This window comes from Sardina pilchardus, chromosome 2 (assembly GCF_963854185.1).
Source record: "Sardina pilchardus chromosome 2, fSarPil1.1, whole genome shotgun sequence".
Taxonomy (NCBI): domain Eukaryota; kingdom Metazoa; phylum Chordata; class Actinopteri; order Clupeiformes; family Clupeidae; genus Sardina; species Sardina pilchardus.
In genome coordinates, this window is record NC_084995.1 from 27,301,352 (window position 1) to 27,314,574 (window position 13,223).

Here is a 13,223-nt window from a genome sequence, read left to right on the forward strand (position 1 = left end):
TTTATATTATAGTTTTAGTTTGAAATGTAACTATGTGATAAACGCATTTATACGCCGAAAGACTAGAATACTATAATCACATTTTGCAGATGGCAAAGTTTTGCAGTTCGATTCTTAAAAAAATAAATTAAAAAAAATTAAAAAAATGTTTATTCGGTGAGTTTATTACCCGAGATATTTGAAGCGGTAGATACATTAGGCTATATCATTTGTCGCAACCCGATCGTAAATGCCACTGTTTTGCTCCTTATTCACTGCTCAGTGGCGACGACTGTTTGTCATCGGTCAGTATAGCACTCAAGCTGGCTAATAAAACATATCCAGACATCTGACAGTGTCATTTCGTCATTGCGTCAGCGTACAATTGACCAGATGAAAAATAAATGATAAATATCCTCTAAAAATATTGCTTTAGCCTACATCACACTAATGCTTTATTTTCCTGTCTTGTCTGTCTCAGCCTTGCAGTGTCCATAATAATTCTGAAATTAAACACAGCAAGTAGGCTACTCCTTCATTAGATTTCCAAGTATGAGTAAAAGACACAGGAGCATGACTGAATTGTTACACGTTTCAGATAAATACTAGTTTATTTTAGTTGAGTTGAAACATGCTGGAATGATTAATTGGGCTCATGATATGACTTTACTAGCTGTAAACTGCATCATGTGGGTTTAAGTGAAGACAGAAACTGTCCAAAAGGAACAAAAAGGATGAAAATAAGTGCACTTGAAAAACATGATAATAATAGTAAAAAAAAATATTTAATGTCTAGGATTGGTTAAGAATGTTTGCAGTGTTGCACATGACTGGGTCACAATGAATTAAAAAGTAACACAATAAATAATAAACCACACAAATAAAACACAAACATAACATGTCGGTGTTGTGTGGACACTTTCAACCATTAAAGAAACAACTGATGTAAATATGAAAAAAAAATACCTTCAACAAGTTGTGGTAATGTCCTCTTTAACTGTAAAAGATTACAATTCTAGATTCAGACTAGACTGGGTTCTCTGAAGTCCGAGCTGCTTCGGCCTCAGTATGGTTGGGTGGGATCTGACTCGAGACAGCCACAATCACAGATGCTTGTCCTCCGTAAGATGCCCCCTCAGATCTCCCCTCCATCAGTGTGAGAGGCTGCCCTTCTGACCTGTCCACAGCTCTCGAAGCTCAACTTGACAACCAAGGTCTCGGAGGGCGGCCCTACCCACGTCTCCACAGTCTCGGTGATTGGAAAGTGCTTGACCAATCAGGACTTCGGCTCCCATCTCCAAGATTGGCTGGTTATAGTCCCTTGTACGTGAGACCAGGTTCCTCAACAGCATACATGACTGCTTCTGCACAATTGAACCAATACAATACTGATTACACTTATGGGACTTCAGGAAGCATGCTGCATGAAACAAGCCTGATCATTTACATCACATCAATCTACACTGCGTCTGTTGTTTCTCATGCAAAGTGTTCAGAAATGGATTCATGACAGTGGATAAATGCATATCAGTTCATTCAGATGTTTCCAGAAAAAAAAAAGAGTTTCACAAAGTTAATTCAAGTGTTCTAAACCAGACAACCTGATGGACAGTATCCATTTGTAAACGAAAGGAAATCCATCTGACCTGTACATTGACTACCCCTGGATGGGTCCTCATAGCCTGTAGTGCAGCGAGGGCTCCCCCACTCTCCATGATCACTTTACAGTTATCGGGTTTTCGTAGTGCCAGAACACACAAGGCTGCACAGCCCTGATCACACACCTGTTTCAGGTAAATAACACAAACAAATATCAGCGGAAAGGAAATCAGTCAGCTGCTCCATGATTTAAGAGACGATAGCAAAGCCTGAGGTAATGGTAAATCCTGAGGTAAATACTTCACTTGCATATGCAACATTAAGGTGGTTATGTAGACATTTTGAAAATTCATTCATTGCAGAGCAATAACTCATCATTCAACATATTATAGTTATTATGAGTTATTCTGTATGTCATTCTACACAAAAACAATGCAATGGTAGTTATAATATACTGTAGAGATTATAAATCAAACTAAATTCATGTCTGAGATTCCATCCGATGACAAACACCTGTGCATTGGACATATGTCTGTTCATTGCCATGACGATGAGCTCCACGCCTCCCGCATTAACAACACCATCCTTGACATCATCATTTCCTGCTATAGCTTTGATGGCACTCAAGACCTGCCTTACAAGTTCCTGTAACAAATATTTAAAAAAATTTAGAGACAACGCGCACGCACACACACACACACACACACACACACACACACACACACACACACACACACACACACACACACATACATACACACACACACACACACACACACACACACACACATACACACACACACACACACACTTCATAGCACCTGTACATCTAAAAGGTAAAGCATTAACAATACAGTGGGTATAGTAAGTATGCACACCCATGCTAAAGTTGACTAAAAAGAGGAATATAAAATCATCTTTTGAGAATTGATTGTAATGCCTTAATTCAAAAAATGAGTAAAAATCAAACCGCTAAGGACACTAGTTTTCTTTGTGATTGAAGAATGTATCGTAAATAGATAAATGTTCTTCCTTAAATACAGGTTGCATAAGTATTTGACCCCTATGTTAAATTCCCATAGGAGCAGGAGGATTTTTTATATGTTTTTATTTTTAAAGGCCATGCCAATCTCTAGCTATGGTGAAGGGTATGTGATGATGTGGGGCTATTTTAATTCCAAAGGCCAAGGCAACTTTATCAGGATGCATAATATCCTGGATCCATGAAATAGCTGGCCTTTAAAAATAAAAACATATGACAAATCCTCCTGCTCCTATGGGAATTTAACATAGGGGTAAAATACTTATGCAACCTGTGTTTAAGGAAGAACATTTATCTATTTACGATACATTCTTCAATCAGAAAGAAAATTAGTGTCCTTAGCGGTTTGATTTTTACTCATTTTTTGAATTAAGGCATTACAATCAATTCTCAAAAGATGATTTTATATTCCTCTTTTTGGTCAACTTTAGCATGGGTGTGCATACTTACTATACCCACTGTATATGGAGAAAGCCATGAGAAAATCAACACATTTTTACTTAAGACCAAGGCATTCAAATATCGAATGGAGTCTCACCTGGGAATCCAAGCTATCAGCCAACAGGATGATCATAAACTTCAAGCCTCCCAGGTCCACTATGTCCTGACAGAACTCATTCCTCACAGCAAGTCGAGATAGTGTGGCACACAGCTCACTAAGGACTGAGGTATTCTGAGGATGTTCTGCAAGCAAAGAACAGCAACATATTTGGAACTAGAAGGCCACTCTAAAAGTACCAGAGTTGTATAAAGTATCTGAAACCAACACTTGAGTAGAAGTACAGATATTTGATTGAATTACTTAAGTAAAAATAATATTAATCTATAAGCATACCAAGTAGACAACCCAAAGTATCTATTGTTTAAAGTACTTAAGTATGAAAAGTAGCCCATTATAAAACATACTGAAGAAAGTACTGAAAGTAGAACTAGTAAAAGCTTTCAAAACCAGGTGGGGTGACAACCTCTCCCATAGCTATGCTTTTAATTTAAAAAAAAATAATGTCAGAACTTTGGATAGGCTATTAAGAAATGTATCACATTAGTATGGGGCACTTCAGGGTTAGGTGCCTTGCACTTCAGCCGTGGACTGGTCGGGGATCAAACCAGCAACCCTCCGGTTACAAGCTCAAAGCCCTAACCAGTAGGCCACGGCTGCCCACAACATACTGAACGGAAACTGTGGCTTTTGTTTTCATTTGCACATTACTTTAGGCTACATTCTAGTGTTGCTAATGAAATTCTTAAGTACTATACTTCAGTATTTCTACTTAGTTAATTTACATCTCTGAAAAGTGCCATGGTTAAATCCTCCAATATTCAGAAAGACAGACTATTAAATCCTTAAAGGCAGTCCCCCAGGTCTGTGAACATACCTTTAGCCGCCTGAATTATGACCTTCAAGCCACTGTGCTCCAGGACGATCATTTTGGCATGTTCATGAGCATGTCCGAACGGCACACGGACATCATCGTCGAAGGTCATCACCCTGAGCGCAGCGCAGGCCTCTCGTACCACCTCGGCGCGCCCCATGTGGCGTGTAATTGCCCCAGTGAGCAGCGCCAGCACACCAGCCTTCACCAGGTCCTGCCGGTTCTGTTCATGCTTCAGGCCGCAGTGGCGCACCGCGCGCACCCCCAGGCAGGTCAGGTTAGGGTCTTCCTTATGCCCATTTAGGGCCTTCACAAGGAAGTTCCGACCCTGCTCATCTAGTAGGTCCGGCTGTCCATCAGTCAGGGACGAGAGAGCGGAGAGGGCAGATGATAGGGCAGCAGCGTCATTATCTAGCAACTTCAGGCAGCAAGAGAGGATTGTGGGGTAGGCATCCTTCTGGGCAGCTAAGTGCCTTTGGGCAAACCCGAGAGAGCACTGTTCGGTGAAGCGTGTAAGGTCTTCTGTGATGTCAGCTGGCAGTGAAGGTGCCTGAGCTGCAATTCTGAGCGATTCCAGCACCTTTCCAGAGAAAATGAGTGACAAAATGTAAGTTTCTTTGAATAAATGGATAAACTAGTGACTGTTCTGATTTATATTCCCACCTGATAATATGCAAGTCTGTGTTGCATAAATGCGAGTGAGAAATTACTTTACATGTTCCAACCCATGACCTCTCATCCAAGAATATAAAAATGCAACGGGTACCTGGAGGACCTCGTGTGTCTGATCACCTGCTTGGTCGACAGAGGAATTAGGCACCGCTTTAACTATGTTACTGAGATCCACACCTGAAACGATAGTTTACATGGAAGGGGTTTAGGACAATTTAAAGCTCTGAACAGTGACCTGGTAGAACTATCCTCAATGTCTATCATGATTTCTGTACCCTGGGACTCAAACTGCTCGATGGCCTCTTTCAATGCATCTTCGGCGTCCATCTCGAAGTCATCAATATTTTCCTTGACGACGGCGTCGAATGTCTCTTGTGTTATCCTGCGCTGGTCCATCTTGCCTGATATTGGGCTAGTAATCTCTAGTTTAACTGAAAACTGCAAAAAACAGAAAAACAATCTTGTAATAACACACTGTACACATAGTCTATCTATCATAGAAATAGGCAATGATTGGGCAAAACAATACAGGGAGGAACCCCAGCTAATAAAGCAAGACTAACGTTAGGAGAACGCGTTTCATCATAGCAGCAACCTAATTCGCCACTGTTGTTTTGTCTTATGTTAATATTTGTCGGTGATTTAATCCTTTAAAGGTTCGTTTCTACGTTTCATCTAACAATACTCACCAATAGTCTGGGGCCGGGGCATGGGCCAGGGTAGTGCTGTCCGGTGCTGTCTGTGCCGCAGCTTTCAAGCGAGGAGTAGGAGTTACGTAAAATGTGTACGGTATGCGGACGCTTGACAATCCTCTACCAGAGAATGTCTACGCTTTACTACTAGGTATCGTTTGTGAATCGAAGCTATGCACAGACGTCCTGTCCACAAATACAGCCGGTGTAGTACAACATATTTTAAGAAAGGTTCCATTGTGCATTGGTTTCTTTAGCCTCTGTCTGTAGGTAGTCAAAGCTGCCATCAAATGTTGCGCGTGTGTGTAGAGTGAAACTGTTTTTTATGTGTGTGTGCGCTGATGAAGCTACAGTCAAAGATCCTTCATTACTAGCTTTAACCCTCTCTGCTACAGTATTTGCAAAGAACTGCTGGTAAGCATTTAATCCATCTTCAACTAGAAACACTCTTTCTGGCAGAGAATGTGTCTAATAAGACGGATTCTGGCTTATGAATATAAGGAATATGGAATTAGAATGCCAGATGTGATGGGGAAATTTGAAAATTGAAAATGCAAATGTTATTGATAATGTTGGCCTACTCCAAACAAACAATTCGTTAAAGCTAAGCACCTGTCACCCAACTAACTTTTTATCATTTAGGCCTGAAAGGTTTTTATTATTTGTATTATTATTATTATTATTATTATTATTATCATTATTGTTATTGTTATTATCATTATTATTATTATTATTATTATTATTATTATTATTATACATGGATTATCAACAACCCCATCCAATGACAGCAATCCACTCCTAATCACAACTAGTCAATTTGGCTTGTTGCTGCTTTTCCTTTAAGATCGCATATTCGTGACTTCTGAAACAACACTAGGGCCTTTAGGACCCAGCACGAAAGGCAGCTGAAAGGCGTTGCGTGATGTTTTGAAGATGCGTTTAGTTTGGTAAGTCATTTGAGTTTGGCGTTGTAAGTGTTTGACACTGTGTCTATCAAGATAAGCAAAACCCGATATCGTCCTGTCCTGTATGAGGTGAGTATGACACTGATGTTAATAGTTAGTCTTCTCTTTCTTTGTCAACAGGGATCTCAATGATATGTCCCTAAAGACACCTATGAGATAGTTTCGTTTTCGATGTCAGCCTGCCTAGCCTACTACTACGTGACATAACTGATTAACTTGTCTTGGCTTTTAAGTAACCTAATCATGAACCTAGTCATAAGTAAATCCCTAAACTTCTTATTTGTTGCAGAACAGCAGACGAATAACAGAGTTAAATATGAAGCTCATCGTATTGGGTGGCACTGGTCAGACGGGGCAGCACTTAGTAAGCCAGGCACTGCAACAAGGGCACACCGTTACCGCTGTGGTGCGGAACCCAGGCAAAATGACAGTGTCACATGAGAACCTGAAGGTAACATTTTTTGGCTTGACATAAAATATCCAGCTTGTCTAATAATAATTAATTCAATGTTGATCATTATTTGCATTGTTGAAGAATATGTGATCCTATAGCTTTGGTCATCTAGTCATCTGTCTTCTGGGAAACTGCTGCCTGAACAAATTCCTATAACAGGAAGGAGGGAGGGGGCATTCCTGTATGCACCCCTCTGACTCATTATGTCTCAATGGCCTCTAGGTCGTGGAGGGAAATATCTTCTCTGAGGACAGCCTGAAGCCACACTTCCAGGGCCATGATGCAGTGCTCTCCTGTCTTGGTTTCCCCACATCATTTTTCTCTGGAGTCACAGGCTACACCCAGTCAATGAATGCCACCCTCAGCGCCATGAGAGAGACCAAAATGAATCGTGTCATCACCATGACTTCCTGGTATACTGCCCGTAAGTGATCTTATTTTCTCAGAATGATGCCTTGGTTCTATAACACAAAGTCTCACAAGCTCAGCTTTTGGTGTGCGTGAATCACCAACTGCTTCCTCTTAATTAAAGCTGAGTGTGAAATGTGAACCCACAGTACCAGTTTAAAATATCTGGGATCCAATTAGGCTATTCATGGGTTTCATCAGGTCCCTTTGCACAAGTATAAAATTAAGCACCCAGATTATGAATGCAGACTGCATGGTGCTTGATTAATATACCTGTGGAAAGGGACCTGATGAAATCCATGAATAGGCTGCCAGACAGTTATGGTGGTGTGAATTCTGAGGACATCTGATGTGCAAAGAACTGTGTAGTTATTATACTGTAGGTCTATTTCTGCTATTTCATAATGTTGTCCTTGCGAAGTGAATAAGCATTAAAGCATGCTGCAGGCTGAAAATCAGTATGTCAGATTCACGAATGCACATTAAATGTATAGACAAAAAAAACAACAACATTTTTGGTAACAAATGATTTCTCCAAACTCTCCTTTAGCATAGGTAGGGCTAGAGTGAATGTCAACTGTAGTCACATAGATGAGGCCTGAGCGACGTGACCGTGATGGATTCTAGTGTAACTGGTCTAGTTTGACCGTCTGTTTTCACTTTCCTAATCGTTTAAATGAGATTATAGCTAACATGTGTGAGTTTACACTAGTGTAGTGAGAATATGCTTGCTGTCTTTGAATACGGTAAACACTATGTTGGCTACTTTCACATATAGTGGCCTTTAATGTATCATGGGTACATATAAGGTTCATAGTTCCTTTCTGGTACAGTATGAGACCATGATGCACAGTGTACTGAACGTAAATGAATGCTTTATGTATGTTGATTTTATGACAGCTTAACCACATGTGTTTGAATTGCAGCTGGATCTTCAGACACTGCTCCATTTTTCATCCGCAACGTGCTGATTCCAATGATCCGGAGTGTGCTCACCAACATGTATGAAATGGAGGGCCTTTTGAAGAAGAATGAGGACATCAACTGGACAGTTGTTCGACCTCCTGGACTCGGGAATGCACCTGAAACAGGTAGGGCCGATTAATAATGGGCTATGTTAATGCCCCAAAAACTGAATTGTAATTGGAGGCGGTTCAAACTGTGTGATCTTCTCATGCTTTGCTGTTTTTTAAAAGTCACTTGGTCTCTCAAAGATACTTGTGTCTTGTCTTGTGGTGTGTTCCAGCCATGGAGCAGAACAGACTTTTCTTTCATACCATTGAAATTGGAGTATTTGTCAAGGGACTCTCACTCATTACACATTTTCAATCTGGCCACACAAAACCAAAAACAAGGGCATACTCCCCCTAACAAGAGCATGAGCAGAACTAAAACACATTTGACTGCAACGTCATGTGATTTTTCCTCCACTGTATGCAACGAAATTATTTGATTAATTTATTAAATTAAATTGTTTTGAGTGCCTGGCATCTATTATTACATTATCCACAATACCTTTATTAATGATTAACCCTGCTCACCATCATACCATCCTCTCCTTGGTAGAGAGCATCTGCATAAAAGTCCAATAATTGCTTCTTGCCCTGTCTGGTTCCAGGGCCTCAAATCTTTGTGGGGGACTTTTCACACTAAAAAAAAATGGCATTGTCATTGATAACCCTGATTTTGATCAATCATTTACATAAAGGGTGTGAGTTTGACAACGCATTTTGCCTACAGTGCATGCCCACTGTGGCCAGAGTGAAGTCAGACGCACACACGGCTGAGTCAGGCCAAAGTTAATTATAAAAGAGAGATGAATAGATCAGAATTTAACACTGGTTGCATGTGATTGGGTTATTAAATTCCACTTCACCAGAGTGGTTTCGCCCATTTCAAAGTCCCAGCCTTGACGTAACTTCCCAAAACCTACAACTCAGGCCCTATGGCTTATTAACATGGAATCTCTTGTAGGCTAATGCCTTGCTTCTGCACTCTTCAGTATTTTAAAGAGATTATAATATAAAGATATTATAAAGAATCCAACTGAAAGTAGTGGTGGTACTTTTGTTAAGATTTTAGAAGAAATGTCCAAGACAGGTCCAGAGTGCACTTTTATATCATTTCATGACCTGGTGTATTACTATAGTTTAAAGGGCAGGACAACGACCTCCTGACAATGGCAAAGACCTACAGGAAAATATCCTGAACAGGGCTGATCGTGCAACACCCTTTCTGTTCACACAAAGTATCAAGATCTTTGTTTAGTCTTTCCACAGTCCCATGAACCACTATTACTATGCGGCTTTGTTCTATTTTCCACACAGACAATGCTATCTGACTCTGAGAGGCCAAGCCTTTGACTTTGACTTTGATTCACTCCAGCAAAACAGTCATCCAATTACCACCCCTCCTGACTCCCTATAGTATGTCTGTGTGGTTGCAGACAATCAAACAGCTGCAAGCTGGCTATTTGCTTAAGAGAGTGTCCTGAGATGTCTACAGTGGGTGTCCTACTTGTCTTATGTTCTCCATTGAATTCCATCATTTCTGTAACACATCCTTCACTTATAGACCAGCTGTTCTATAATCCCTTCTTACTGGTTTTCTGAATGGCAGTTGAACAAGATCATTCTAGCATCGGAGCAGGCTTCACTCACTCTCTGTTTTGTTTTTAAGAGTACTGTGCCACAGAAAGGAATCAGAAAGGAGAAAATGCTGCACTTTGCATACATACAGTACATATGTTTTTTTTTTTTATTGCACATGCAATACAAAATTGTTGCATGCAGTGCAGCCTTTTCTCCATCCAGTTGAATGAGGTATCAATCAAAGAAGGATTATTTTCCTTTTATTGTGACATGATCATTTCATGCATCACAGACAGTCAAAGATACAGTACCCCTCATGTGGCACAACATCCTCTCCATAGCATCCTGACTCTCTGGTCAAGTTATCTATAGCTCCTATCTCTACCCAGTTTACCCAGTTTACCCAGTTTACCCTAACCTGAAACATCCAGGTTTGCTTCTCTCATCCTTCAGTTAAGTTAGTTACATGCCATTTTTTGTTTTGGGTTACTGAAAACTGAACATTTGACAATATGGCCACTTAGAGACTCCCTTGACTGACACTGGAGGAAGGACTGACACTGGAGGTAATGGATACTAACTAACTGTGCATCCCCTCCCTAGCAAAAAGGTCTTGTCATAAAAGTGATAACACGTTAGTTTGAGTGGAGGTCAAAATTAACTGGAGAGAGCATGTCATTATACAATTCAGTTGTACATGCAACACCTTCTGTTGATAACACATCCTTGGTTCAAAACTGGTAGAAATGTTGGCTCACTAGATACCACCAAGGTTTGAAGAATTCTTGATGGAACTGGTTAAAGAACCAGTTCTCTGTTGGCCAGAAAACAACTTTTAAGGACTTTGACCCCAGGCGCTGCAATTATATCCACAAACAGCACCTCACTGATTCACCAGCAGAGGTCATCATCTTCAGACTTTTACTTTATTAGTAGGAGTGTTTGACTTAATCTAGTGCCTTACAGTCCTGATTTAACATTGTTCATGCCAGACACTAGGAATTATATATTAACCAAGGACCAAACGAAAGACACCAGAAAGGTGGTGCACCCCTCCATACAGCTCCAACTCCACACAAGGTTTCGTTTTTGTTTGGGGGACGGGCCGCCCCCACTTTGCTTGTTTCCAGTTTTCGAGGCCTGGTCTGCCTACAGAGACCAGAATTTTTTTACAGTGCACTCGTAGACTGGTCAGCTAGCAGGTCATGTGGAGATGATTTCTGACTGTGACAAAAAATGTTATGGGCTTGAAATCACATACAATCACTGACTGTACTTTAAAAACCTGGCGGAAGTTAGGCAACTGCCATTTCAGAAGTGTGGAACTGTAGTTGCTCTGCCTACTTGACATCCGAACATCACCCTCATTGTCATTGTCTGGAATCCTCTGTGGCAAATGTGACGTGTTTCCCCGTGCTGCAATACATGGATAGTTTTCAAATGAGAGAGAAAAGATCTACATCTAGATCTACAGCCTAAATGCACTGAAAACCGTATTATGCAAACAGAATTGATGTGACCAATTCATGCCCATTAGTCATTATGGTTATTCTTGTTTTGTCCGTATACAATCCTAGTGGCACCAACAGCAGGAACCAAATTCATTGTGTGATCACTTAGCCATTAAATCTCTTTATGAAGCTGCATATTCTGATTCTGGTGTTCACTTTAATGAAAAGGAGAAGCTGTCCAGATTGACTGCCGTCTTTCGCTCACTGAGACAGTTGTTCATGTTGACAATTCCATGCTTCTCCTTGTCACTTAACACCGTTAATTTATTTTTGTTTGTCCTGGTAATTTTGTGTGCCCGTTGTCAATTTATGTGATCATTATTTCCCATATATTCCTGTTTCTCCATTTACTCTGGTCTTTGCCTATCCATTTTCTGCCTGTATCTGTTAACTGGTCATGAAATTTGAATGTTCTTTTTATTGTCTCCACAGACAAAGAGATTGTGACTCATGAAGGGTACTTTGTTCCTGATATCAGCGGACAAATGGTAGCCAGGGGTGATGTCGCTCGCTTCATGCTCTCTCTCCTGGGCAACACTACTTGGCTGAAGAAGGGTGTCGCCATGACCACTAAATGAAATGTTGATGTTGCCTTGTGCAATGCAGTGTTTGCTCAAGAACCAGATTTCAAAATAAAACAAAGACCAAATAATTTGAACATGAACATGAAGAGAAATACCAATCATTACCAAGAGCCCTGCTCCTTCATTATCCTAACAACAAAAACAAAAACACAAGAGAGAGCTCAGTTATTAACCTGTCATACTCAGGTTTGTCACTAAATCATACCACTTGTGGGACAACACGAGAGTTTTTTGTATGCGTTTCATTTAGGACTGAATTCACACTGGTGCCTTAATTTTGTAATTGCAAGTTACATGTTAATGTGTATGTAATGTGTTGCTTTGTGCAATTATTCAATACTAAGGCTCTAATTTTGTCCGTTAGACAGTTTACTAGAATCACCTTTATTGGTTCATGAGTGTGTGAATGTTACCGTTATCTGTATGGCCTGGAAATAGATATGAGGTCACAAATGCTTTTGAGCATCTTTCTATGGAAAAGGCGTTTTATAATAGTTCACTAGTGCTACTACAACAAGGCCTTGGTAACCTGTTTTAACAAGTGGTTTTCCAAACCAACACATTTTTGCAATATATGTTTTTGCAAGTAGCAACATCTAACGAGAAGTGAATACTGAAACTTGTTATGTATCGTAGGCACGGAAGCTGAACTTAATGAAATTCACAGCATCTCCTCCGCTCATTCGGCTTCTTTTTTTGAGTATTGTGAATGCTGGCAACAAATATTTAACATTTATTTACAGTATTGTTGTTGTAATAACACCGAAACACTTGCATGGCAATTACGTTAAACTGATGGAATGAATGTTTGAAAGAATAGCCTAGGGTGAAGGCTGCGACATCAGGTGAAATGGGACAAATATGGCTTTACATCTTTACATCATAAATATTAGAATCACTAATAATGTTATGATATGGTAACTACAAATGTTCAACAATCATTTTGATTGGTCTGAGGTAACAACGTGGATTACAATTCAAAGAACCACTGGACCAGAACTTAAAAGAAAGTTACATGGCATGTTGATTTTGTGTTGATGGTGATATGGGCTCTGCAGCTAAAACCTTGATGATGTAACATAAAACATGTTTGTATGATGTGATATTGTATCATGTGTGATTTGTGACGTGATTTACAACCCCAAATCAGAAAACGTTGAGATGTGTAAAATAAAAATAAAAATGCAATGCAAATAAAAACAGAATGTGATAATATACTTCTTGTAAGTCTTGTAAACTCATATTTAGCTGCAAAAAGGACATAAACAACATATCAAAGTGACTAATGACTATTGTGTAAAATATATGTTAATTTTGAATTTGATGCCAAAAAATTGGGATTGGGTCATGTTT

The 13,223-nt window shown here is 39.9% G+C and overlaps 2 protein-coding genes across 4 annotated transcripts; one reads left to right on the forward strand and one right to left on the reverse strand.

Moving 5' to 3' along the window:
- Positions 1 to 544: 544 nt before the first annotated feature.
- Positions 545 to 5,466, reverse strand: armc6 (armadillo repeat containing 6). The gene is made up of 8 exons (XM_062523820.1): positions 5,355 to 5,466; positions 4,941 to 5,103; positions 4,760 to 4,842; positions 3,997 to 4,573; positions 3,159 to 3,304; positions 2,092 to 2,223; positions 1,626 to 1,763; positions 545 to 1,343 (listed from the first exon to the last, which is right to left on the reverse strand). Exons 2-8 carry the CDS (start codon positions 5,059 to 5,061, stop codon positions 1,131 to 1,133), a joined length of 1,410 nt encoding a protein of 469 aa, XP_062379804.1. The 5' UTR covers positions 5,062 to 5,103; positions 5,355 to 5,466; the 3' UTR covers positions 545 to 1,130.
- Positions 5,467 to 6,265: 799 nt separating this feature from the next.
- On the forward strand, positions 6,266 to 12,973 carry LOC134068239 (uncharacterized). Of its 3 annotated transcripts, none has more exons than XM_062523829.1 (5): positions 6,266 to 6,304; positions 6,617 to 6,773; positions 6,999 to 7,200; positions 8,111 to 8,275; positions 11,719 to 12,973. In XM_062523829.1, the coding sequence occupies exons 1-5, from the start codon at positions 6,291 to 6,293 to the stop codon at positions 11,862 to 11,864; spliced, it is 684 nt and encodes a 227-aa protein (XP_062379813.1). In that variant the 5' UTR covers positions 6,266 to 6,290; the 3' UTR covers positions 11,865 to 12,973. The 3 variants fall into 3 exon arrangements, with proteins under 3 accessions (XP_062379813.1, XP_062379814.1, XP_062379815.1); XM_062523830.1 differs by having other exon boundaries at positions 6,272 to 6,391; XM_062523831.1 differs by having other exon boundaries at positions 6,279 to 6,391; positions 6,612 to 6,773.
- Positions 12,974 to 13,223: the final 250 nt, after the last annotated feature.

Excerpts from the sequence above, each read along its gene's own strand:
- armc6 (XM_062523820.1), bottom strand. The coding sequence starts at position 5,061 with ATGGACCAGCGCAGGATAACACAAGAGACATTCGACGCCGTCGTCAAG. Across the intron at positions 3,305-3,996 it reads CATAATTCAGGCGGCTAAAG|AACATCCTCAGAATACCTCA; the intron begins GTATGTTCACAG and ends CTTTGCTTGCAG. Across the intron at positions 1,344-1,625 it reads CAGGGGTAGTCAATGTACAG|AAGCAGTCATGTATGCTGTT; the intron begins GTCAGATGGATT and ends TCAATTGTGCAG.
- LOC134068239 (XM_062523829.1), top strand. Across the intron at positions 6,774-6,998 it reads TGTCACATGAGAACCTGAAG|GTCGTGGAGGGAAATATCTT; the intron begins GTAACATTTTTT and ends AATGGCCTCTAG. Across the intron at positions 7,201-8,110 it reads GACTTCCTGGTATACTGCCC|CTGGATCTTCAGACACTGCT; the intron begins GTAAGTGATCTT and ends TTTGAATTGCAG.